At 41.1% G+C, this 26,724-nt stretch overlaps 1 protein-coding gene across 1 annotated transcript in view; it reads left to right on the forward strand.

The window, feature by feature from the left end:
• Window positions 1-26,724, forward strand: part of LOC143783231 (collagen alpha-4(VI) chain-like) — a 307,945-nt gene that overhangs the window by 151,154 nt on the left and 130,067 nt on the right. Inside the window, exons 25-31 of the mRNA XM_077271649.1 lie at window positions 8,740-8,802; window positions 9,587-9,649; window positions 11,073-11,135; window positions 11,365-11,427; window positions 14,185-14,235; window positions 15,388-15,423; window positions 17,716-17,778. Coding sequence (XP_077127764.1) covers window positions 8,740-8,802; window positions 9,587-9,649; window positions 11,073-11,135; window positions 11,365-11,427; window positions 14,185-14,235; window positions 15,388-15,423; window positions 17,716-17,778 — 402 coding nt within the window. The remainder of the gene's footprint in view (window positions 1-8,739; window positions 8,803-9,586; window positions 9,650-11,072; window positions 11,136-11,364; window positions 11,428-14,184; window positions 14,236-15,387; window positions 15,424-17,715; window positions 17,779-26,724) is intronic.

Below are 26,724 nucleotides of genomic sequence, written 5' to 3' on the forward strand. Positions count from 1 at the left end.
GACTCGTCTTTTGGTCACTGGCTGCTCCATCAGCAGTCATTTTATATCTATCAAGAGAGGACAATGGAATAAAAGTGGGCGCTGTCATTAAGAAAAATGACCTTCATGTTGACATCTTCCAGTCACAACTCATCTTGTCACGATGATCGTCGCAGCCCTAAAAATAATAAGGTCACTTACAGAACATTGTTTACATACATATGTCTCCCTCGAACTGCGCCCCTGAACAAAGAAATGTACCCCGCCATTAATATACTATTAGCAATGCACGAATCAAAATATAAAGTGATAAGCAGCACTGTGCCTCCAATTAACTATAATCTCTGCCATCCAACAAATAAAAACTATTCAGTCTCTGACTCTCCCCAATTAACTGTAAGGTTGTGTGCACACAGAAAATATGCAAGGTTTTACAGTACAAGCAAAGTGAATGAGATCCCTGAAGTCACATGCTCACCTTGCTTATTTTTTCATTGCAGATTTGCAGCAGATTAAAATCTGCATAATGTCAATTCTTGCAACGTATTTCACCCAAACTAACGAGTGGGGGAAAATACATAACAAAAGCATGGCAAAAATGGGAAAAAAAATAAATGTATTTTACTCAACTTTCTTCCTGCCAACACATTAGGATATGCAGCAGAATTTTCTTCTGCAAATCCTGAATGTGTGCACTTAGTCTATGTCCATGTCCTGTGTCCCTTAATCATTCATGGTAAGTCATTTATAGCATCATAATGAATTTGGAAGTGGGAGAAGGCATTATCAGGTGCTTAACATCCTTCGCCACCTCCCAATTCATTACAAGTCCCTGACAGCATCTTCTCCCACCTTTGAATTTATTATAAAGTGTCTTATGCACCTTATCATCTCCTCTCCCACTCCCCAATACATTTTAAGTCCCTGATAGTGTCATAATGAATTGTGAAATGGGGAGGATGCTATCAGGGGCTTAGCACCCTCTTCCACCACCTACGGTAATTCATTTTACATCCATAGCTAACATCCTCCTCCCCTCCCCCTGTTCATAAGTCCATTTTATTAGTCCCCCTTACTCCCATTCCAATTCCCCACATCCCTCATTGTCGTCTCACCATCCCCATCAGTGTCCTGTCCCACACATCCATCATTGTCCTCTTTCCCACCCCCATCATTGTCCTCTTCCCCACCATCATTGTCCTCTCCCCTTCCCACTCATTGTCCTGTCTCCTACCCCATCATTCTTCTCACCCACCACAACTGAATGTCCTCTCCACCACCCCATCATTGTTCTCTCCAACCACACCTGGGTCCTCTCCCCCACCCTATCATTGTCCTTTTCACCAGCCCCATGGTTCTCTCTCACCCTTATCATTGTTCTCCTCACCACACCTCAATGTCCTCTGCATCATCCCCATAATTGTTCTCCCCACTACACTTCAGTGTCCTCTACCCCATGCCAACATTGTACTCTCCATCACCGCTCAGTGTCCTCTTCACCACCCCATCATTGTTCTTCTCATCTTCAACATTGTTCTCTCCCCACCCTCATTATTGTTCTCCCTCATCATGCCTCAGTGTCCTCCCCACCCCCCCCATGATTGTCCTCTCCCTCATCCTCATCATTGTTCTCCCTCACCACACTTCAGTGTCCTCTCCACCATCCCCATCATTATTCTCCCTCACCTCATCATTGTCCTCCCCCACCCTCATCATTGTTCTCACCACTGTACCTCAATGTCCTCTCCACCAGCCCCAATCATTGTTCTCCACCACCCCATCATTGTCCTCTCCACCACCCTCATTATTGTTCACCCCACCACACCTCAGTGTTCTCTCCACCACCCCTATCATTGTTCTCCCCACCACACCTCCATGCCCTCTCCCCCATCCTCATTATTGTTCTCCTCCACCACATCTCAGTGCCCCCAGTATATTGGTTAAAAAAAAACACAACACCACTCACCTCTCCAACCATTCACCAGCAGCATTGTCGTCGAGGGCAACTTCCCCATTTTTTTTACCATGTTCATTAAATGCTAAAATTAACCTGCCATTATGATTTTCCTGGTCATTGCGAGTTCGCAGATACCAAACATGTATAGGTTCTTTTTAAGTGGTGAAAACAAAATCCAAAGTTTGTAAAAAAAAATGTTGCCATTTTCTGAGATACCTAACGTCTTCATTTTTCGGGATCTGGGGCTGGGTGAGGGGTTATATTTTGTACGCCGTGGTGACGTTTTATTGCAATGTTGCTGCGACCAAAAAAACTTAATTTTCATTTTTTTTCTCGTTATGCCATTTACTGATCAGATTAATTATTTTTATCGATCAGGCGTTTATGAATGTAGGGATACCAAATATACACAGCTTTAATTGTTTTATTTTGATTGGGGCAAATTCGTGGATGATTTCAACTTTCATATTTTTCTTTTTTTTTTAAACTTTTTTTTACACTTTTTACTTGCTACAATAGTCTCCTTAGTAATCTTCTGATTGCTTCTGCTACACATAGCAGAACTGCAGCCATCCCATTTGGTGCCCCGCGATCATGTGGCAGGGGCACTGATGGGCGGGGTTAGTGACCCGCTTCTGGCACATGCATGTTAAATGCTGCTGTCAGCGATTGACATTTAACATCCTAACAGCCGCTGGTGGATCAGCTGTCATGTGCCTGAAAAGATTCAGGCTCATCTCCGGAGTCCACATCAAAGAGGGGGAGGCAATCTTTGATGATGTACCTATACGTCCTTCTGAATCCCTATGTTTTCCCCCCCAGTAAAATTATAATACCTATACTCACCTCCGATGCTGGTGCTGTTCCAGCGGTGGTGAGACTGGCTTTCCCATTGTTATGTCATGCGATACCTGGGCTAATCAGCACTGGCTTAACTCTACCAGCTCTGAACAAATCGAGTGACAGGCCAGATGTCAATTACGTCCATAGGAGAGGAAAGTGAAGCTAGCACTGATTTGCCACAGGGATTGCGTGACATAATGTCACATGATACCACTGCAACGGTGTTGTAACCGTAGGTGAGTATAGGTATTTTTTTTTTACTGGGAGAAAACCTAGGGATTTAAAATTGGGCAAACCCTTTAATTACTATTAAGAGGTCCATCGCAAAGAGAAGTATTGAAAGGACACTTACTGTATATACTTATACTTAGACCGCACTACAGGGCGGACCCAGTGGGCCTGAATTTGGATGGGACTGTAGTCTGTACAAATTGAGCACTCTTACCAGCATTTATAAAAAAAATATTGATTAATCAGTGATATCTTTGGGACTGGCTGCAAATGAACAGATCATTATGGCTGTAATTATCATTTTACAGCTTAAAATCCTGGTTGTGTGCAGTAACAGTAAATTGAGTTATAGATACTGTATGTATTATTTTAAAAATAATACAATCTTTCAATCTCAAGTCTCAGGTAAACTCTGTATTCAGTGAAGACAGACTTTCCCATTGCTTTGATAGGAGATGACAGCTGGTGCATATAAGGTTGTATAGAGAGGAGGAGCTAGAGACAGACTTAGACATTCTGAAAAAGGTTCTCCTGAAACAACAGTTAGATTTCTACAGAACTTTAAGAGAACCAATTGTCATCATCTATCTCAGTAATGGGAAGAATCTCTATTCACTGCAGACAGATTTTATTTGTGAATTGAGAATTTTGAGAATTAAAGATGAGTCCAGGAGGAGAAAGAAGCAGATTTCTGCGATAAGATATATTACAAAGTTGCTTATTTTCATGTGCACTATTAATTTATTAAATTAAAAATAAATCAGCAGTTACTTTGCAATTTTTATCGTTCAAGATGACTTATTTTCTAATATGCCCCTAAAAAGTGTTGGTTTTCCATGATTGTTGGATATAAAAAATTTTTTAGAGTGGTAACCATGCTCTAAATTGACTGCTGACACTCTGACCAGCTGTTTTCAGCTCTAGCAGATGCAAACAGTGAATGCAGAGGTGTAGCTAGGGGTTCAGTTGGGAGGGGGGGGGCAAACATCTGTGAGGGCCCTACCTGGTAACCATGATTACAACTATGGTGGCACACTGATATTACTGCCATATGGTGAAGTATTCCATTCCTACAGATCATACAAGTGATTACAGCACAGTTATATATAGTAACTTACGTGCTTTCTGAAGAGTCATTCATTTTTCCCGTATTTTCCTTCAGGCTCAGACCAACTTGACAACTTCTTTCAGCCACGTCCTGTCTGCAAAGATTACAACAAAGATACATTTGACTTCTCTCATTTCCTGCACAGTCTCCATCTACCCCCAACCTGCACAAACTCCTCATCCTACTGATGCCCCAATGCTGAGCTGCTACTGCTGTATGTGTCCCTATTACTGCACCTACTGTTTGGCACAATAACAGCGCTCCTCTTAGTGCCGCACATAATAATGCCTCTTACATAATAATAATAATGCCTCCTTCTGCCCTCTAGATGGTAAAATTACTATCTAGAAAATATTAATGCCCTATGCAAAAGCCCTAGAAAACAGTGTCCACATGTTGCCCCTTTGATGGCTATAATACTCTGAGCGACCCTGTAACAATAATGTTTAAGTGCTCACTTAATATTTGATAATGTCCACTAACTCCCAAAATGTGCAGCTCTACTATACACAGTATGTAGGGGCCGACAGCTACCCTATACACAGTATGGTGTGCCCACAGCTCTGCTATACACATTATGATAGCTCCTTTATACATAGTATGATGTCCCCATTGCTCCCCCAAAACACAGTATGACTCCCACAGAAGCCCTCACACTCTCAATCTATTAAAATAAAAAAAATCATATACTCACCTAATCCAGAACTTTGACATCCTACTTGTGCATTGGTGTCTCGGCCATTCTGTAGACCGCAGGCTTAAAGCCACCTGAGATCTACAGAACGGAGAGCAGTAGTGGAGGGTGATCATTTCTCTCTGATCTACCGTGGTGCAGCACGCCGATACAGTTAAGGGTAGTGTAGCTCCGGGTGGGCCCCTCTGAGCACTGGTCAAGGAGTCACCGCACCCTTTGCCCCCGGTAGCTATGCTACTGAGTGATTGGAGCCAGAATAGCACAGCCCCATTCACTGAGATCTTAAGATAAAGAGTTTTGGAGTGAGGGTAAAGGCCCCCCATACACATTAGATTAACATCAGCTGAACCCACAAATATTAACGGGTTCAGTCAATTATCTAATAATGTCGACTGAGCAATCGCTCCTGTGTGTGGAAGAGTCAATGGAGGTGGTTGTCAGATGAATGATTAGCTGAAGCATCGTTCGGCCAACAGCCATCTAACGCATATGGTCAGCATAAGAGAGGACATTACCTTGCTGCACAACAACGATCTGTTGTTGTTTCTTTGTAATACCGTTATACTGATAACAGTTTTAACCATTTAATGAAGATGAAGGAATAAAGAATATATTTTAGAAATAATATTGAATAAGTAACTCTACTATATTCAGTGAGAAATTGTTCTCTGTAGAAGTGTGAACATGATTTCTCCACAGGAAGAAATTTCTCACAGAAAATTTCACATTAGTGCTGTTTATCTAGTTTACTAATGATTTGATGATTGGGTAATAGTTTGACTTTAAAAAGGTCAATAAACCAAGAGTGTTTACATTTGGGTGAATTCCCCAAAGCATTTCGGAGAATCAGTAAAAATTGTTTAAGGGCATGTGCACACGTTCAGGTTTTTTTGGTTTTTTTTTTGCATTTTTTCACGATAAAAACGCTATAAAAACTCACTAAAAACGCATGCATTATGCATTCTATCATTTTATCATTTAGAATGCATGCTGCATGTTTTGTGCACATGGTGCGTTTTTTTCCGCAGAAAAAAACGCATTGCGGTAAAAAAAGCAGCATGTTTACTAATTTTGCGGATTTTCCACGTTTTTCCCGCAATTCTATGCATTTGGAAAAAACGCATGAAAAAACGCACAAAAATCAAAAGCGCGTCAAAAAACGCGAAAAAAAACGCTTGCGGATTTCTGGCAGAAATGTCCGTTTTTTGTCAGGAAAATTTCTGCTAGAAATCCTGACGTGTGCACATGGCCTAAAATTAAAAGGGGCTATCTGCGACCTTTTCTAAAAATTTGCCGCTTCCGTAATCTGTGCTATTATACTTGTGTGTCATTTACTCAACTATATAATTCTACACAGGTCTGGACACAGAAGAACTCGCCACATGATCCGAGATCTTTTTTTTTCCTGTGATTATTCTTGTTTCAGGCACATATTGACAAGTCTTCTACACATACTGTTTCTCTTTTTTTCTATGGTCACGACATCACAAATTACATTGTGACCATTGAGAAGATGCTCCGAACAAACCAGGTCGCTTCTTTGTACATGCAATCAGACTCATGTGCAGAGCTCCAATTTTATTTTATTATGGTGCCCGCGTTGTATCTGAGGCAGAACTCTCACTTTCATAGCAGACGTGCCATGATTGAGACAGTGCATGCAGGCTGATATCACACAGCACTTTACTTGGAGGAAATCCAATTGAAACAGGAAGTGGACCATGTCAGTGTAAGGAGGCCAGGGTGGTAGTCATGGCAATGAGCTGTAATGTCCTGCACCCTACAGATGAAATACAGAGTCCTTTTTGCTGTGTGTGTGGTGTGTGCAGTAAAGTAATCACTTCAGTTGCTGAGGTCCTCTTGGTCTCTGTCACTCCAGCGTCTGACTTCCAGGTTCCAGGAAATACCACAGAGTCACAGTTCTTTTCCAACAGTTCAACTTTACTAATAACATGAGCACACAGCACTTTGGCAGCACAAATATCACAGAGTCTCACATCCTGCGCTTTCCCTGTCATCCAGACAGTTCATGTTCCTTCCAGCAGCTCCCACTGCACAACAATCCCAACAGTATCATTGGACAATCCGTGTCCCATCTGTGCCTTCTTTTTATCTGCTATCTCGGCAGCCTCTTTGGGCAATCCGTGTCCCATCTGTACTTTCCATGTCACCAGCTCCCTATCAGCCCCTCGTCTGGTTCCATTAGGGAAAGGTGCCGGGAATGCCATCTCAGCTGCTCCCGCCCCGGCCTTAGACCCTGAATCCTCCCTGGGGATGATTCCGCTGAGCTGGTGCCCATTTACACTGTTCTCCAGCCTGAGGCCTCTTACTGCCATCTGCAGACTTATCCCCACGGCTTGCCACTGTCTAATGCATACGTCCTGCTCTTGGGCAGATTGCCCGGATGTATGACAGAACCAGGAAGTATATGCCCTATACCCCTCTCTTGCTCTGTGCTGCCCTGTTCTATCTTCTCCCCACTGAATAACCCCTTGCTGCCTGTGCCTAACCTAACACTCTTATCTATCCTATTCTCTAATATGCCCACTTTATTCTAATCCCCCATAACCCTGCACTACTTCCTAATCTACCCTAAACCTAGGTGCAACACATGATAAGTACATTTACCTTACAGTGCACACAATACTAAAACATTAATAAAACATCAGGGTGCTGCATGTAACACAGGTGAACAGCGTTAAGAAGAAAGAAGGTACATGAGGGTCACCACCACCTCCATACATCAGCATCTGGGTTGGTGTGTATCATGAAAGGAATGTAAAAATCCTTAATAAAAACCATTGTGGGTATCTTCTTATGATCATACAGCAACAATTGCAACATAAATAAAAAATATTTTTGGGTCATAAATCCCCTTTAAATTCCCCTTTCACAATGTATAGACCATCAGTTCACCACAGTGCTATGAGAAATAAAACAATAGACTAAATTTAATAAATCTGCATATTTGAGCACTCAAAGGAAGAAGGTCCTAACTACCAGGGCCATTCTACATGATACCAGATTCAATGCAATGTTAATTTGCCCAGCATATTGCCAACTGGTCCCTTGTACATATGGCAGCAGAACTCTGGCACATACACAAAGACAGAGACCAAGTGCTCTTTTTTGCATACTTGCTGCATCCTAGTCTTAGTAATGTAAATTGACAAAGAATTATCCCTTCCTAATATTGCCTAGTCTAACTACAGGCCATGTTCTGACTTAAATAAGGAGAGTTGGAGCCTTTTGATACAGACTAACCATTCCATGCAGAGTAGGACTTGCTGCATAGAGCAGAATTTTAGAGGAAACATATCATACTTTAATGCTTATTCCTGTTATTGTCATTAAAGAAAGTCGAAAAATTAAGAAAACTTGGAGCATTGTCGCTATCAATATATTCACAGTACATTATAAAGTTACAATAAAGCATAATAATAAAAGTGGGTGGTTTCACACACAGGAAAAAGTGCACAATTTTTGTGGCAGTTTTTCAGCCATTTTTGAGCCAAATCCCAAAGTTGATGCAGCCAGAAGGAAAACTAAAAGTCTTTCCTTTGTATTCCCCATTCCTTCTGAATCCAATTATGGCATACACTCAAAGAACTGACTGAAAAACTGCCATAAAAACTATGTTGTTATTTTTTTCAATGAAACCATGGAATAAGGAACATAAAAAAATGATTAAATAAAAGTAACAGTTAAAAGTGAATGTTGTTAAAATAAAAAAAAAGTTTTAAAAAAATATATTCTTGAGAGAATTAAGCCAATGGTGGAATTGTGATTAATGTCCAATAATTATGTCTAAATCATACTGTAGTCCCCTAAATCATACTCTGATCCTAGTTTACTTAGTTAGGTTGAGTCCTTGGTTAGTTGGACTAAGCTTACCTTCCTAATTGTGTTGTTTTTTCACTCCTTTAGGGTGAACAAGGAGTTCCCGGTGAATCAGGCTACCCAGGGGAAGGTGGAATTCAGGGAGTACAGGTTATTTATTTTTTTCATTCTACGTATGATAAACAGATTTTGAACTGTATTGTTTGACAGCCTTTTAGTTTAGAAGTATAGTAAAAATTTTCATTAATTAGTAGACATGAGTCAATCGATGCAACAATATATTCATCAAATTCAGTTTGAGTTTTCCAAAATTTGTGGGTTCAGTTGAATCTGATTTTAGGGCAATTTACTTTTTATTAGTCCAGCTAAGATAAGAAGGAGCTGCAGGTCTGCAGTGAATGGCCAGACATTGCGGAGGGGGGGGGGTGAGAGAATCATGTAATCTGGGTGAGAGAGACTGATGGGAGAGAGAGAGAAAGTAACTGCTGGTGATAGCAGATCACAGAGCAGTCACACACAAAATGGCGCTGCCCTGTGATGCTACTCTTCTTTCTGCCCCAGGGATTTTAGACCACCCAAAAGGGGATGGAAATGGTGATGTCAGCAGTTACTGCCTCAATTTTGCTGCTAACAGTAAAGCTGGTAAGTCTTACTATAGCTGCTTAAGGTCTAAAACGGAAAATGCTCCCCCTAGAGGTAAATATATACATTTTTAAGAAAATATATAATATTTTTCTTATAGAAATGTTTGCAAACAGTGCAAACATTGCATTAATACATTTTAATTATTATTTTATGCTTAATTTCACAAAAAAAACTAACTACAAGAAAACTGGTGGCACCTTCCCTTTTAAACAAACTACAGTGTATTTATATATTTTATCACTTGTATTTAGACATCTGTTTTGATTAACATTGTGCATATGTATTTCAGGGACCAAAGGGTTTGCCTGGACCACCTGGGCCACAAGGTCAGCAAGGTCTACCGGGACCTCAGGTTTGTGAACACATATTCCACTTTACTTACATGTCTGAGATATAAAGCAAGACATTCCTTCTGAAGATTTAGTTTGTTGTCTGCTTCATTAAGAATTTCTATAGTACTATTTAGGCATCTCTGCTTAAATGTTTTTCTCATTTTGCCTTTATTTTAACGTATCCACTATAAACCATTGAAAATCATTAATATTCTACATATTTCCAAATTACATTGTTATTTAACTACAGTGGTACAGTTAAGACCATGATAACCTGTCTTTTCCTTCTCATCACTTGTCTTACAGATACTCTTATACTCTCAGTTGGTACTAACTTACAGTCCATCCATTTGGAGTTCATAAACAAAACACTTTTCCCCTAAATCTTGGCTTGTAACTGTTGCTAATTATACAGGTTTGCAGACATACAGTAGATACCTTACATTTTACACTATAACACTCATGCATCAATAAAGTCTAAAAAGGTGCTGAAAAAGGAATTTTTTAAAACCCTCCAACTTTATCAGGCACTTGTAGAAATTTTTACCATGATCCGAAAACATAAAATGTGAATCAGACTTTTTTTCTGACGACGTGCCAGAGTGTAACTCACATGTAAATGGTACTGTGCTGACAGCAGAGAATTAGACAGGTTGGCAGCAGTCACATTACATCATTCTCCATCTCAATCTGTGACATTATTTACATTCAGATACCTAATTTAGGTGGAAAACTCTTTGGGTGTGCTGGTAAAATTCTGCCAGTTATACACAATCTGTGATTTGGACTTCAATGCAACCCAGTTTTTGGACACATATACAAAACAGCCAGGTTGGATTAAAGGAATTGTCTATGATGTAACATTTCATAGGATCGGCCATAAATAGGTGGAACACAGCTGCTGTTTATCTCCTACGAATAGGTCATCGTTTGTCGAATCCTAGACAACCCCTATAACACCAGATAATAATTCAGTTAATAATATTAATAATAATCAAGGTTAATAGTGTAAATGGAGGACTAAGCACTCTAAATGACATACTTAAAACTATGATACAATTTCTTTTTGAAACCAATTCAATTATTTTTCTTATAAACCAGAGATTCAACTGGTATGAGCAATCTTTGGGGCATTGATTATGGCATAAATTATGCAAATTGTTCCTCTCGAGAAATTTGTCTTTCTAGTGGCACTTGTAAGTAGCTACTCTGTAAGTCCATGTCAGACCCTAGAGCTTTCCTAAAAGATAACTTGGCTTATCATTCAAAACCAGAGATGTAGTTTCTGAATTGTTGCTTCAGAACATAGAAGGGTTCTGGTCGGCTGTGTGGTTGGCACATGACACCGACCATCATTGTTTACATTCAGCAAATAAAAATGATTTCATGTGCTCATTATATAGATGTAGGGAAAGTTATGTCTACTTTTTGTTTGTTTTGCAGGGAACACCAGGTGCTGTTGGCGCTCCAGGTGCTCCTGGAAATGCTGGACCTAATGGTCTAAAGGTAGGATTGCTCTGAGCAAAATGTGCCAGAATTCTGTCTCGAATCATGACAACAAACTGGAGAACGAATGTATTTTATTCACTCATTTAAAAAGAGTTCCCATCAAAATAAAATTGTGCAAGTTGTAAACTCCACATAGTTTAGCTTTGAGTAATATTGATAAAAGTCATTGAATTGTATTCAGTTTATTATATTTTACAGCATTATTAAAGTTTTTTGAAATTTTCAGGGAGAAACTGGGGACCCTGGAGGGAAAGGTGACATCGGAATTCCAGGACGCAGAGGTCTGCCAGTAAGCACATTCAGTTTAATCCCTAATTTCTTCTTCTAAAGATTTTGGGCTTGGTTCATCAAAGATTGCATGCCAGAATTCAGGCATAAAAGCTTTGAAAGTTGCATCATTTAGGTTTAACTCGTTGGTATCTACATAGGCAAATAGGCTTAGCTGAGGCGGGATGGTAGGATTGCCACAGCTTGTCTAATTCATGACAAGCTGTGAATTTCCATATACCAATACTCTCACTCCAAAGCAACATTTCTGGCATAGGGCAAAGAGGGACACACAATTTGTCAAATTCTCCAGATTCATGAAAAGGCATGCACCTCTTCTTGAATCAAGATTATTTGTCTCCAACATGTCTCTTCATCAAGACTAGAGTGAACAATGCCGGTCTTGATGAATCAGGCCCCTAGTGTGCTATGGTATGTGCACACCCTCGTTATACTTGAAGTAGAGAACTCTTCAGTAGAATGGTTTACCCTGAAGAACCTGTTCTAATGTAATTTGCTTCATTTTTGCCTCCTACTATTATTTACTTTTTTTCATATATACAGTAGGATTGTGGTGAATTCTGCCTGAAGAATGGACGGATCACTTTTTTCAGCCTCTTAAAGGCTTTCAAAGCCTAAAGTGGTTAAAAAGAGTAAAAAAAGATGAAACAATGCACAGCAATGTAAAAAAAACTTGCTGTGCATACCGTTCATTCTTTTTTGTGTTTTTTAACGCTGTTTCAGGCAGGTTCCAGGTGGGATCGGCCTGAAAAAGACATTGTGTGCACATAACCTTAGAAAATAATGCATTAAACAGTTTACATCAGAAACTGGCAAAGAAAAGTTGACATGCTTTTGTGGAACACCTTATTAAAAACAATCATGCCACTTTTGAAGTTTCTACACTAGTTTCGCAATTATCTAAAAATTGGATGGAGCTTTGAAGGATGGCATGACTTTCCATGACTCAATTTATCCAATATACTTTACACTGTAGTGCATTTTCTGACTTCGGTGCATGGCTAGCCCCCAAAAATTTCAAAAAGTATTACGAGACATGCACCTCTTAATCAATTTGGCGCATTTTACACCAGTGAGCTTTTAATTAAGACGTGTGTGTAAAACAAGTCTTAACTAGAAGCCCACAAGTTTCCCCCTAAGCAATTTTAGCAATTTTAACAGTGCACATAACTCTTTTTGCCATATGAATTAATCAAATGTATGAACTTATATTATAAAACTAAAATTAATTAAATGGCATTAGAATTATTAATGTTTTATTAATTTAGTTATATTTCAGTTTCCATTTTAATATATTAATCAAAAGAAAAAGAATGCAAATACATAAAAAATGTATATAAATATAAAAATAATAGCACACAAATGTTTACATAAAAAAGTACGTTAGGCTGAAAGTTGAATTTATTCTAATTTTGCATGAGGAAGACTAAACCCTTCTTCCCACACTATTTTTTGTTAAATCTTATATTTAAACTTAGATTTTAATATTTGTATTTTGTTAGACTGTAAAAGGATTGAAAACATTTGGAATGGGAGACTTCCTCCTAATTATACAACTCTCTATGATCACTACTACACTAAACACCATCTCATCCTTCAGATACAGCGGAACAGTCTAGGATATGAATCTCTGCCGCACTGTCTCAGGCGGTGTACCAGATGTCACACACTGTGCACTGATCTCCTGCCACCATAATCCCTCTTGCAACTTTCATCTAGTGTAACACTGCACACATCACTGACTAGCTCAGCACCATTCTGACTCCATTTCTGACAAATTAAAGGGGCTGTTCATCACTTTATAACATGTTCTAAAAATGAACCCATTAGCAGATTTGTACTATGTAATATGGGAACAGCATGAGATAAGGGCTGAGAAACAGATTTCATAGATGTGTTACTTATGCTGTGAGCTGTTGTTTCAACGCAATGTTTCATTACTGGCAGATTGTCACTGCCTTGACTACAGTTTGCGTGAGCCCTAGTCCGACTCCGCCCCCTCCTCTGATAAGCAGCTCACTGTCAATAGACAATGTACTCAGAAAGCTGTGATGTGAGCTGGATTAGCTTTATGAGGTCTGCTACATCTAAATCTAAAAGCTCTGATTGTGTCACAACTGTTGCACCCAATACACTAAGTGATGCATCGTTGGAATCAGACTTTCGTTTCCTGCATTATGCTGCTCTCAGATGATATAGAAAAAACCTGGTGACAGATTCCCTTTAACTGTGCCGAGGATGGGGAGAAAAACATTGTATGACTAAGGGTATGGCCCAAACCTTTGCAACAGGGCGCTGTACTAGCGGCAGGCTGAGTCCCTCTTTCTCTTCTTCAAGAGTTTATTATTCTGTGTAATATGACGGATGCAAAAACCTGCAGGTTGCTGCATCTCATTAAATGCTGTCACCAAGTGTATTCTGAGTATTCTGTATTTAAAATCTAACTATTAATCTGCCCAGCTGCCTAAGGGGAAATAGGGCAATGACAACACTTTGCATCTTACTAAAGATTTTAAGACCTATGTTTCCGCATCATACCAGAATGTATTCTTTGCTCAGCCTATTTCTTTTTACTTTGATGACTAATATCCCTTTTAAAATGATTGACACTTCTCAGATCTTACCTATTGGAGGCCCCCTCAATGCATGTTCCATTACTATAACTAGATTAATTGACGCAACTCAGAGTCAATCATTTTAGAGATTAATCTGGGATGAAAGTATAATCCATAGTTATATCTGTGCTTGTGTTTGCCAGGGTATAGATGGTGCTGATGGATATGGTGCCCCAGGCGTTAAGGGAGAGAAGGTAAGTTGGTGAATTGCTTCATGTAGCTAGCTCAGATAATTAGTCAACTATAGGCCCACATTTTCTAAAGCATGGATGGCGCCACATATAGTGGGATCATTCAAAATAACCTATCAATCAAATGACCTGCACATATCTAACCACATGCTATGTCCATTGATTTGTCTGCTATGAAGACACATTTTAAAATATTGTGTGGCCTACAGTAAGGGAATAAATTAATCTACATGCAGTCATCTAGTCTTTTCAATACAGCTGAAGTAAACATAATCTGATGGAAGCGAAATCTGTGCCTGCTTTTCTAAAATTTGATGGGAAAAAATGTAAAAATTATTATACAAGCATCCTGACAAGGATTTTTAAAGTAAGTACACCAGCTTCGCTGAATCAAGGGATCAATGTAGATTGTATTCTGATATCTAATAACATATTTACCATAAAAAAGCGATACATTGGGGAAATAAAACCCAGATCAGTTTTAAAGTAAAATTATATAAATAATTTGATACATGTGTGCTGTATTGATGAAATTATGAGGATCATATTACTTAGGGTCTTAATGTGAATGATAACACGAAAAGCAATGGGATGAAACTGAAAGGGAGAAAATATAGTTTAGATATTATAAAAAAAAAGTTTTGACAGTGAGGGTGATCAATGAGTGGAACAGGCTGCCACAAGAGGTGGTGAGTGTCTGGCAGGGATGGTTTAGTGAGTCCTGCATTGAGCAGGGGTTGGACACAATCACCCAGGAGGTTCCTTCCAACTCTAACATTCTATGATTCTATGAATGTGATGACATCCTTCCAATGTCTGTGATAACAAAACCTCATTAACTGTAATTGCTTGGCTTTTATAAATCTAGTTTAATTTGCTATGTGTTTCAGGGACATATCATACATGGGATAAACGCACATATTTTTATGGATTGATCCACTAGAAAAAAGAGCAGAATTTTTATTATTTTATTTCCATGTAAACAGTTCCCACAATACTTCCAATCACTAAGAAGACAGAGCACAGATGAATACTTAAGGCAGAAAAAAACACATTTGAAAGTTTTTGTATTACTGTGAATGCATTGCCTTTATTACTTAATACTTTGAGAGAATGCTGCGGGTATATTGTAATCGAAATATATTCTCTCTCTAGGGCCATATTGGATTCCCTGGATATCCCGGTCCTCAGGTATGTGGAGTATTCTGCTTCTATACTTTCTCCTTTCTGTGATGATTGACAATTGTAAACTGAGTAAATATGAAAGTATTGTCAACATATGTTTCCATTTGCAGTCAACTTGTACTTTAACGGCCCAACAAAATAAACAACCAGTAAAATGTTATAACGCCAACTTTCTATTTGTGACACATAACAAAATAGTCACAAAATTCATTCTGATTAGCACTTTAATTCATTCCTGCCAATTTTCGTCTTCCTGGATTTTTTTATCTTCATCTCCCATCTCTTCTATTAAGAGTAATATCTTTTTCCATCAATACACAGTAGCATGGGACCAGTTTTCTGCAGGATGAGTTGTAGTTTTGAATGACCCCATTCATTTTACCATATCATGCTCTAAAAAAAAAACAGAAAAAAAATTCTAAATGAGTTGAAATGGTGAAAAATGGTTTTTTAAGTTTCCATTTTAAAGCGTTCAAAATGTGGTAAAACTAACTTGTCAACATGATCCTGTAGGTTATTATGATTACAATCCCAAAATTGAATAATTTTTTAATAAAAATTTTTTATGTGCCAATATGTGCCAATAATACATTTTCTTCATTGCTATTCAGCTTGGAAAAAAAATCTATTTGAAAATGTCGTCCCCCACGCCTGCACAGTAGCTGCTATTGGTTTCTATAGCTGTGATCTGATAACTGCTACTGTGCAGGCGTGGGTGGTGCCATCTTACTGGAGAAGAAAAAAAATTCCTCCTCCAAGATGGTGCCACCCGCGCAGTAGCAGCTCAGAGATAGCTAGCACTGCCTGCAGAAGATTCTTTTTTTTAAAGTATATACAGATATCTATTATGCAAACTAGAGGGCAGGTCAGTGAGGAATCAGTAATCTGTCAGAAGCCATACTGATGAATACCTAATCAGAGCGCCACCTAAACACCCTCCAGGCCGCCCCAAAGCACGACCATATCATTAACTGAAAACTGAAAATAAAGATTAAACAAGAACCACAAGACGGATTTCAGTAACCAAGGTATCATTGTAATCAATATAACGACGCTGACCTGACACTGTGCACAATCCTGCTGACAGGTTCCCTTTAAAAAGTAGAGACGTAATCCAGCTCATCCTTGCATATGAGTAGTAGGTTCCATAGCTCGGAAAGGATATCACCCACAAATCAGGAGAAAAGAGGAGGTAGTCCAGCTTCACAGAACAGTGAGTCTTCTTTTATTTAGTATACATACAAACTGGTAACTGATTAAAATGCGAACATCTAAGTGTTTCTTGTGCTGATGATTAAGGGTGCCTACAGCAACAGAAACTTATAGATGTTTGCATTTGAACTTGTCATCAGTTTGTATGTATATGAAATAAAAGAAGACTAGCTGATCCATAAAACTGGACTACCACCTCTTTTATCAAGTTTTAAAAGGACCTTTTACCAGTTTGGGCATAATGTTAATGCGCATGTGGGTGCACATATGGTATTGGCAGCACGCCTTATGTAATAGTAGGGTCTTCGGTAATAGGTTGCTATACAGATAGAGGTGCATCTCATGTAATAGTGTGAACAACACCCTATGCAGACATGTGTGCAATTGGAATACTAGGTAGAAGCCCCACGGATGTTTGGTGGGTTAGTAAGTGGCTTGTTTTCAATATTTTGCACCTGTGCAGCCCCTGCTTTTTTTGGGGGGGACCCGCTGCATCCTGTTTGTGCATTTGTGTCTGGATATGATATTGCAAGTATGACTGCTTTTGTTGTTTTTTTGTTTTTTTTCTCTCAGCGATACTATTAATGTTCTTTTTCTCTTCCAGTGAATTTTATTTTTAATACAGAGAAAGCTAGGACTGACATTCTCTGGGCTGGGGGTCGTTTTTCTCTCTGTCCGACCTGGCGCTCACCATGGTTTTGCTTATATTAAAATGGTTGTCTTTGATGAAATAACATTTTTAAATCAACAGTAATTCTGATTGTATTTGATAGGAATATATTTGTTACCAAACTCTAAAACAAATAGAAGTATGTTACAGTATGCCTATTCAATGAATAACTGGTTGGTCCATTGGGGCTACTCACACATTCTGCAGTAATTATACATCCAGCACAATGTATAATGAAAGCTATGTGGATACTTTGATAAGTTTTTTCAACAAGGAAGACTAGGCTTAGAAACATTAAGATACTTGGTTTTACAGCAATAAATGGCCAGTTTCCGACTTTGTTCCTCATGTAGCTCAATATTTGACTGCAGGAGTTTTGTGTACAATTAACAACTGTTCTCATTTGTTATTTGTAGGGAGATGATGGTGATCGTGGAAAACCTGGAGATCCTGGTCCTAAAGGAGTGAGAGGCAGGAGGGTGAGGATATTTTCATTATTAGAGTATGTGCACACATTGCAGATTTGCCTGTGGAATTCTCTGCACAGATTCTGCATCTCTTGGCAGAAAATGCAGGTAAAAATCCGGGCTGATTTGATGCAGATTTTCATGCCTTTTTTTTTTATGTGGATTTGTATGCATTTTTGTAAGCTAAATAAAGATCTATTGTAAAAAAAAAGAATTATGACGTCATTTCTTGTCCAACCTCTTCATTTACATACTCTATTGAAGAATAATGTTTACACACAGATAGAGAGATAGATAGTTAGATATAACTATAGATAGCTAGATAGATAGACAGATACATAGATATACCTATAGATAATAGATAGACAGACAGATAGATAGATCTTTAGATGGATAGATAATAGATAGATGATAGATAGATAGATCTATAGATAGACCTATAGGTAGATAGAAATATAGATAGACTAGTTGGCTTGAGCGAAATTTTCACACATTGGTTATCGAGGGCGCAGGCAATTTCAGGAAAATCAAGCTAGTTAAATGTTAATGTATTTTATGAGATGATGAACACAGAGAGGTATTTATATACAGTGCCTACAAGTAGTATTCAACCCCCTGCAGATTTAGCAGGTTTACACATTTGGAATTAACTTGGCATTGTGACATTTGGACTGTAGATCAGCCTGGAAGTGTGAAATGCACTGCAGCAAAAAAGAATGTTATTTCTTTGTTTATTTTTTTTTTAAATTGTGAAAAGTCTTTTCAGAGGGTCATTTAGTATTCAACCCCTCAACCCACTCAGAATTGTTTAGGCACAAAGAACAATGAGCTTCACATGTTTGGATTAATTATCTCTTTTTCCAGCCTTTTCTGACTATTTAAGACCCTCTCCAAACTTGTGAACAGCACTCATACATGGTCAACATGGGAAAGACAAAGGAGCATTCCAAGGCCATCAGAGACAAGATCGTGGAGGGTCACAAGGCTGGCAAGGGGTACAAAACCCTTTCCAAGGAGTTGGGCCTACCTGTCTCCACTGTTGGGAGCATCATCCGGAAGTGGAAGGCTTATGGAACTACTGTTAGCCTTCCATGGCCTGGACAGCCTTTGAAAGTTTCCTCCCGTGCCGAGGCCAGGCTTGTCCGAAGAGTCAAGGCTAACCCAAGGACAACAAGGAAGGAGCTCCGGGAAGATCTCATGGCAGTGGGGACATTGGTTTCAGTCAATACCATAAGTAACGTACTCCACCGCAATGGTCTCCGTTCCAGACGAGCCCGTAAGGTACCTTTACTTTCAAAGCGTCATGTCAAGGCTCGTCTACAGTTTGCTCATGATCACTTGGAGGACTCTGAGACTGACTGGTTCAAGGTTCTCTGGTCTGATGAGACCAAGATCGAGATCTTTGGTGCCAACCACACACGTGACGTTTGGAGACTGGATGGCACTGCATACGACCCCAAGAATACGATCCCTACAGTCAAGCATGGTGGTGGCAGCATCATGCTGTGGGGCTGTTTCTCAGCCAAGGGGCCTGGCCATCTGGTCCGCATCCATGGGAAGATGGATAGCACGGCCTACCTGGAGATTTTGGCCAAGATTCTCCGCTCCTCCATCAAGGATCTTAAGATGGGTCGTCATTTCATCTTCCAACAAGGCATCGACCCAAAGCACACAGCCAAGAAAACCAAGGCCTGGTTCAAGAGGCAAAAAATCAAGGTGTTGCAGTGGCCTAGTCAGTCTCCTGACCTTAACCCAATTGAAAACTTGTGGAAGGAGCTCAAGATTAAAGTCCACATGAGACACCCAAAGAACCTAGATAACTTGGAGAAGATCTGCATGGAGGAGTGGGCCAAGATAACTCCAGAGACCTGTGCCGGCCTGATCAGGTCTTAGAAAAGACGATTATTAGCTGTAATTGCAAACAAAGGTTATTCCACAAAATATTAAACCTAGGGGTTGAATAATAATTGACCCACACTTTTATGTTTAAAATTTATAAAAATTTAACTGAGCAACAAAACTTTTTGGTTTGTAAGATTTATGCATCTGTTAATAAATCCTGCTCTTGTTTGAAGTTTGAAGGCTCTAACTTATTTGCATCTTATTAAACCTGCTAAATCTGCAGGGGGTTGAATACTACTTGTAGGCACTGTATGTAGATTGGTAATACAATAAATTGGTTTGGTAAGTAGAGGCTAAAAAAATGCTTGAGGTTGTGGTGCCACCTGCAGGTTATTGCTTTTTTTCTGCAGGTTTCTGAAAATGAATATTTAAACTGTATTTATTGCTCAAATCGTGAATGTGTGGTTTGTTTGTGTCTTTTCTTGCTGAAGGGGGCAAGTTTACCTTTGAAATGGTGTATAATTTGTGTGTGTGGGGTGAAGTAATCACCGAAAAACAGTCCATGTTTACAAATGTGTTTGCATATGTGACTCACCATTTGTGTGTGTGGGGCGAAGTAATCACTGAAAAAGCAGTGCATGTTTACAAATGTGTTTGCATATGTGACTCACCTGCAATGAAGTGTGCAATCCTTGAATTTGCCTGAAATAGGCTGGGCAAGCACTTCGGCAAGCTGGAAAGATCCCAAGGCAAATGCCACCTGCAGTTAATTTGATGCTTGAAATGATGTATAATTTGTGTGTGTCGGTGGAGTATAAACGGAGCAAGTGTGCAATTGAATAGGCAGCGCATGTTTACAAATGTGGTTGCATATGTGATTTACCTGCAGTGAAGTGTGCAATCCTCCAATGTACCTGAAATCAGCTGGGCAAGGAATTTGGCAAGCTGGAAAGCCCCCAAGGCAAATGTTAGGATTGTTTTGTGATGTCTGTAAGCAGCTTTGTGGTAGTGTGCTTTGGGGTAGTGTGGTGCCACCTGCAGGTCATTTTTCCTTACTGCAGGTTTATGAAAATTAATGTTTAAACTGTATTTTGTGATCACATCATGGATGTGTGGTTTGTTTGGCTATTTTCTTGCTGAAGTAGGTAAGTTTACCTTTCAAATGGTGTATCATTTGTGTGTGTGTGTAAGAGGGTGGTGTTGTTATGGACAGTAACACGCTGCCACTTTAAGAGACAGCACCCCCTTGTCTGGTGTGATGGAATGTTCTGCTTCCCCATGCTATAGACTGTAAAGATGAACTGCTCTAGAATTAGGGGAGGAGTTGAGCCTGAACTGTGTGTGTGAGCTGGAGCTGCTACAGAGAGAACTTTGTGCTGTTTGATACAAGAAAGGTCCCACAGCCTGGGACGGAGTGTACTTGTGAAATTTGCAAGACTTTTCCAGGTACAGCAAAGGTGGCTGTTCGGTGCTAGTTTGTGAAGCCACGAAGATACTGAGAAAGGGACTTACAGTTTCCAGGAGCATCCCTAGGATCCAGAAGCACGGAGAAGACCACGCTTCAGAGAGCTGACAGAAAGCCGTGCGCACCACCATATTAGACTGCTGGGGGCCCCCTGGGACTGGACCTGAGTCCCCAACATCACCGTGAGTCTGTTCCTGTTTGGTGCATCTGTTAGGGCCTAGTGTAGGCTTCGGTAGTCAGTACACGGGAGCCGTGTGGCCTGCTTAGTAAAGGCCAGGGAGGTTATATGTAGAGTAGCATCGTTATTTGTTTATTGTTTAAATTTGCTTGTGAGGCATATTTTGAGTCTGTAATAGTTGGAGCACTGTGCTATTTTACGGACAAGATAAAGTTTATAACTCTTGTAAAGTGTCTCTTGCCATTGCATACCCCTGTTTGCATCTTCCTCACCCACTTCATTCCTTGCCTCCCAATAAATCTACCCTTTGTTGTTTGCACCTCATCTTGTGTACAGTAGTCTTCCTGCACCGTGGTGGTCCCCCGGCCATCGCTTCAAGTGGCGCTGCGAGCAGGGTACTGTCACCAAGAAGGAGGCAGCAGACAACAATGGCGGGAATGCTAATGTTAACCCCTTCACCCCCGGAGCTTTTTCCGTTTTTCCATTTTCGTTTTTCACTCCCCTCCTTCCCAGAGCCATAACTTTTTTATTTTTCCGTCAATTTGGCCATGTGAGGGCTTATTTTTTGCGGGACGAGTTGTACTTTTGAACGACATCATTGGTTTTAGCATGTCGTGTACTAGAAAACGGGAAAAAAATTCCAAGTGCAGTGAAATTGCAAAAAAAGTGCAATCCCACACTTGTTTTTTGCCTGCCTATTTTGCTAGGTTCACTAAATGCTAAAACTGACCTGCCATTATGATTCTCCAGGTCACTACGAGTTTATAGACACCTAACATGACTAGGTTATTTTTCACCTAAGTGGTGAAAAAAAATTCCAAACTTTGCAAAAAACAAAACAAAACAAAATTGCGCCATTTTCCGATACTCGTAGCGTCTCCATTTTTCGTGATCTGGGGTCAGGTGAGGGCTTATTTTTTGTGTGCCGAGCTGGCGTTTTTAATGATAGCATTTTGGTGTAGATACGTTCTTTTGATCGCCCGTTATTGCATTTTAATGCAATGTCGTGGCGACCAAAAAAACGTAAATCTGGCGTTTCGAATTTTTTTCTCATTACGCCATATAGCGATCAGGTTAATGCTTTTTTTTTATTGATAGATCGGGCGATTCTGAACGCGGCGATACCAAATATGTGTAGGTTGGTTTTTTTTTTTATTGATTTATTTTGATTGGGGCGAAAGGGGGGTGATTTAAACTTTTATATTTTTTTTATTTTTTTCACATTTTTAAAAACTTTTTTTTTTTACTTTTGCCATGCTTCTATAGCCTCCATGGGAGGCTAGAAGCAGGCACAGCCCGATCGGCTCTGCTATGCAGCACCGATCATAAGATCGCTGCTACACAGCAGAATTGCAGGTGTGCTGTGAGCGCCGACCACAGGGTGGCGCTCACAGCCACCGGCAATCAGTAACCATAGAGGTCTCAAGGACCTCTATGGTTACCTTCCTGACACATCGCCGACCCCCGATCATGTGACGGGGGTCGGCGATGCGCTCATATCCGGCCGCACGGCCGGATGCGGTAGTTAAATGCCGCTGTCTGAGTTTGACAGCGGCATTTAACTAGTTAATAGCGGCGGGTGATCGCGATTTCACCCGCCGCTATTGCGCGCACATGTCAGCTGTAAAAAACAGCTGACATGTCGCGACTTTGATGTGCGCTCACCGCCGGAGCGCACATCAAAGCGGGGGTCCCGACATGTGACGTACTATACCGTCACATGTCGGGAAGGGGTTAATGGAGATGCTGATGTGCTGTCAAGAGTGACTGTGGAGACTCCAGTGGGTGATCTTGATGAGCAACTCGAAGAGGAGGAAACCACAGACTTTCGTAAGTTTAAGCCCCCAATGGTTGCGGCCCAGTCAAGAAGGGAGGCCTGCGCATTACCCCAGTCCCTGGGGAGAACCCAATGAGGAATGGGGACACGTTCAGGATGAAGACGAAGGGCTGAGACAGATGAAATGGTGGGTAACGCAAAAGCGGGACCCTGGCAAACAAGAGAGAGATGATCTGGACTCTGAAATGAGGAGTGTGTTGCACCAGTGGGATAGACTGGAAGTGCGTGGGTCAGTGCTATATCGTAAGAGGCAACAGCCAAAAGATATGGAAGTAAGGTGGCAAGTGGTCATCCCAGGAAGAATGCCTCAAGAAGTAGCTAAAGAAGCCCACAAATTTGAAGCGCACTTCGGCCCCACAAAGACCTACCAATGGTTACAGCGGTATGTGTATTGCCCCCGGTTGGAGCTTGTGGTGGAAGAGGTTTGCCGGCAATGTCAAGTATGTGACCTCATTAAGAGTACTGAACAGAGGGCACCCTTCCAGACCATACAAACTAAGGAACCGCTAGAAGTCTTGATGATCGACTATCTCCTCGTGGGACACTCGGCCTGGGGGCTGCATTACTGTTTGGTGATGACCGATCATTTCTCTAAGTTCGCAGTAGTCACTCCGACTGGAGATCAGACTGCGGAATCGGCGGCGTGAGCCATCTGTCAAGACTTCATCCGGGTGTATGGGTGCCCAAAGCGCATCCACTCCGACCAAGGTGCATGTTTCCAAGGCAAGGTGATGGAAGAATTGTATCACATGTATGGCATCGAGCGGTCCCGGACCACCCCTTACCACCCTCAAGGCAACTGAGCTTGTGAACGCTTCAACAGAACCTTACTTCAAATGCTGAGAACGTTGGAGAAGGATAAGAAGGTGTGTTGGCCAGATTATCTGCCAGAAATGGTCTGGACCTACAACAATCGAGTCCAATCCACCACGGGTTATACCCTCTATCTACTGTTGTTTGGAAGAGCTGGATGAGAGATCATTGAGCTGAATTTGGAACAGCCAGAGGAGCTGATGGAGTGAACTGTCACCTCATGGGTGAAAGAGCATCGGCAACGATTGCAAACGATACGGCGGTTGGCGGGTCAGCAGCTGCCAGAAAAAGAACATACGGGCCGCAAACCGACTCGAGTTACCGCTCCAACCTGGAGACCGAGTATTAGTCAGAGAGAAACGCCCTAAGGCAAAACTAAGTGAGAGATGGGAAATACAGCCGTACAAGGTTATCGAGCGAGTGTATGCTAACGGCCCTGTCTACAAGGTACAGATTGAGAATGGGGCATCCGCCCCTAGAGTACTTCACAGAAATATGCTGCGGCCTTGCCGGTCTGAGGTCTGTTCTACACCATTGTCGCCTGAAAGCACTACTCCACTTCCTGTATCTGTCACGCCTGATGGTGAAATCGATGATGAGTGGTGGATCATCCCTGACACAGTAGGGGGTCCTCAGCCGCACAGAGACGGTAATCCCATGGATGTACCAGTACCGCCATGCGAGGACAAGACCAGACAAGAGCTCTCAATGTCTCCTGTAACAAGTGTTCCTCTGGAAGATAGTCAAGCCTTGCCTGACAGCCAAGAGCTTCGGAGATCCCAGAGGTCTAATGCAGGGGTTCCACCAGTCCGATATGTAGAACAGTGTGCTCTGTCTGTTTTTACACCTTTGTTGCCTCCTCTATAGGTGCTGTTTCCGCATTGCACGTTCCTTCATTACGCTTAAACCTTGATTCTGTGATGGCCGAGGACGACCATCATTAGGAAGGCAGGCATGTAAGAGGGTGGTGCTGTTATGGACAGTAACATGCTGTTACTTTAAGAGACAGCACCCCCTTGTCTGGTGTGATGGAATGTTCTGCTTCCCCCTGCTATAGACTGTGAAGATGAGCTGCTCTAGAATTAGGGGAGGAGTTGAGCCTGAACTGTGTGTGTGAGCTGAAGCTGCTACAGAGAGAACTTTGTGCTATTTGATACAAGAAAGGTCCCACAGCCTGGGACGGAGTGTACTTGTGAAATTTGCAAGACTTTTCCGAGTACAGCAAAGGTGGCTGTTCGGTGCTAGTTTGTGAAGCCATGAAGATACTGAGAAAGGGACTTACAGTTTCCAGGAGCATCCCTAGGATCCAGAAGCACGGAGAAGACCACGCTTCAGAGAGCTGACAGAAAGCCATGCGCACCACCATATTAGATTGCTGGGGGCCCCCTGGGACTGGACCTGAGTCCCCAACATCACCGTGAGTCTGTTCCTGTTTGGTGCATCTGTTAGGGCCTAGTGTAGGCTTCAGTAGTCAGTACACGGGAGCCGTGTGGCCTGCTTAGTAAAGGCCAGGGAGGTTATATGTAGAGTAGCATTGTTATTTGTTTATTGTTTAAATTTGCTTGTGAGGCATATTTTGAGTCTGTAATAGTTGGAGCACCGTGCTATTTTACGGACAAGATAAAGTTTATAACTCTTGTAAAGTGTCTCTTGCCATTGCATACCCCTGTTAGCATCTTCCTCACCCACTTCATTCCTTGCCTTCCAATAAATCTACCCTTTGTTGTTTGCACCTCATCTTGTGTACAGTAGTCTTCCTGCACCGTGGTGGTCCCCTGGCCATCGCTTCATGTGGGTGCAGTGTAAACAGAGATACAAAGTAATCACCGAAAAAGAGTGTATTGAAATAATATAGAAGGATAGATAGATCTATAGATAGATAGAAATATAGATATATATTTATCTATAGATTGATAGATAGATAGATAATACCAAGCCCGATGTTTAGTAATAAAATAATGAAATGGTACATAAAGAGTTAAATGAAGATACACACACACAAAATCTGCGTTAGACTGGGGTCACACCTGCGAGAAAATCACACGAGTTTCTCACATCAATGCCCAGCACTGCCGCCGGCACTCGGGACTGGAGCATTCAGCTGCATAGAAATACATGCAGCCGCACACTCCTTTCCCGAGTGCTGGTGTCAGTGCCAGGTATTGATGCGAGAGACTCATGCGAGTTTCTTGCAAATGTGACCCCAACCTTAAACGCAACATCTGTTTAATTAAAAAAAATTGAAAAAAATGGCATGGGCTCCTGCGCAATTTTCTGTGCCAGAGAGGGAAAGCCAATGACTGGGGGCCAATGTTTATAGCTTGGGAAGGGGTTAATACCCATGGATCTTCTCAGGCTACAAATCTCAGCCCGCAGCTGTATATTTAGCCTTTATTGGCTATTAAAATAGGGGGACCCCCCAAAAAATGATGTAGGGTCCCCCTATAATTAATAGCCAGAAAAGGCTATGCAGACAGCTGCGGGCTGATATAGCCTAGGAAGGGGGCCATGGATATTGGCCGCCCAGCTACAAACACCAGCTCACAGCCACCCCAGAAATGGCGCATCTGTAAGATGCACCAATTCAGGCACTTAGCCTCTCTCTTCCCACTGCCCTGTAGCAGTGGCATATGGAGTAACAGTAGGGGGTTGATGCCACCTTTGAATTGTAAGGTGACATCAAGCCGGCTTAGTAATGGAGAGTCGTCAATAAGATACCGATCCATTACTAATCCTATAGTTGTGAAAGGGTTAGATAAACACACAGCCAGAATAAAGTATTTTAATGAAATAAAATACAACACATTTTTCCCACCTTTATTG

The sequence above is a fragment of the Ranitomeya variabilis genome, chromosome 6, assembly GCF_051348905.1.
Source record: "Ranitomeya variabilis isolate aRanVar5 chromosome 6, aRanVar5.hap1, whole genome shotgun sequence".
Lineage (NCBI taxonomy): Eukaryota > Metazoa > Chordata > Amphibia > Anura > Dendrobatidae > Ranitomeya > Ranitomeya variabilis.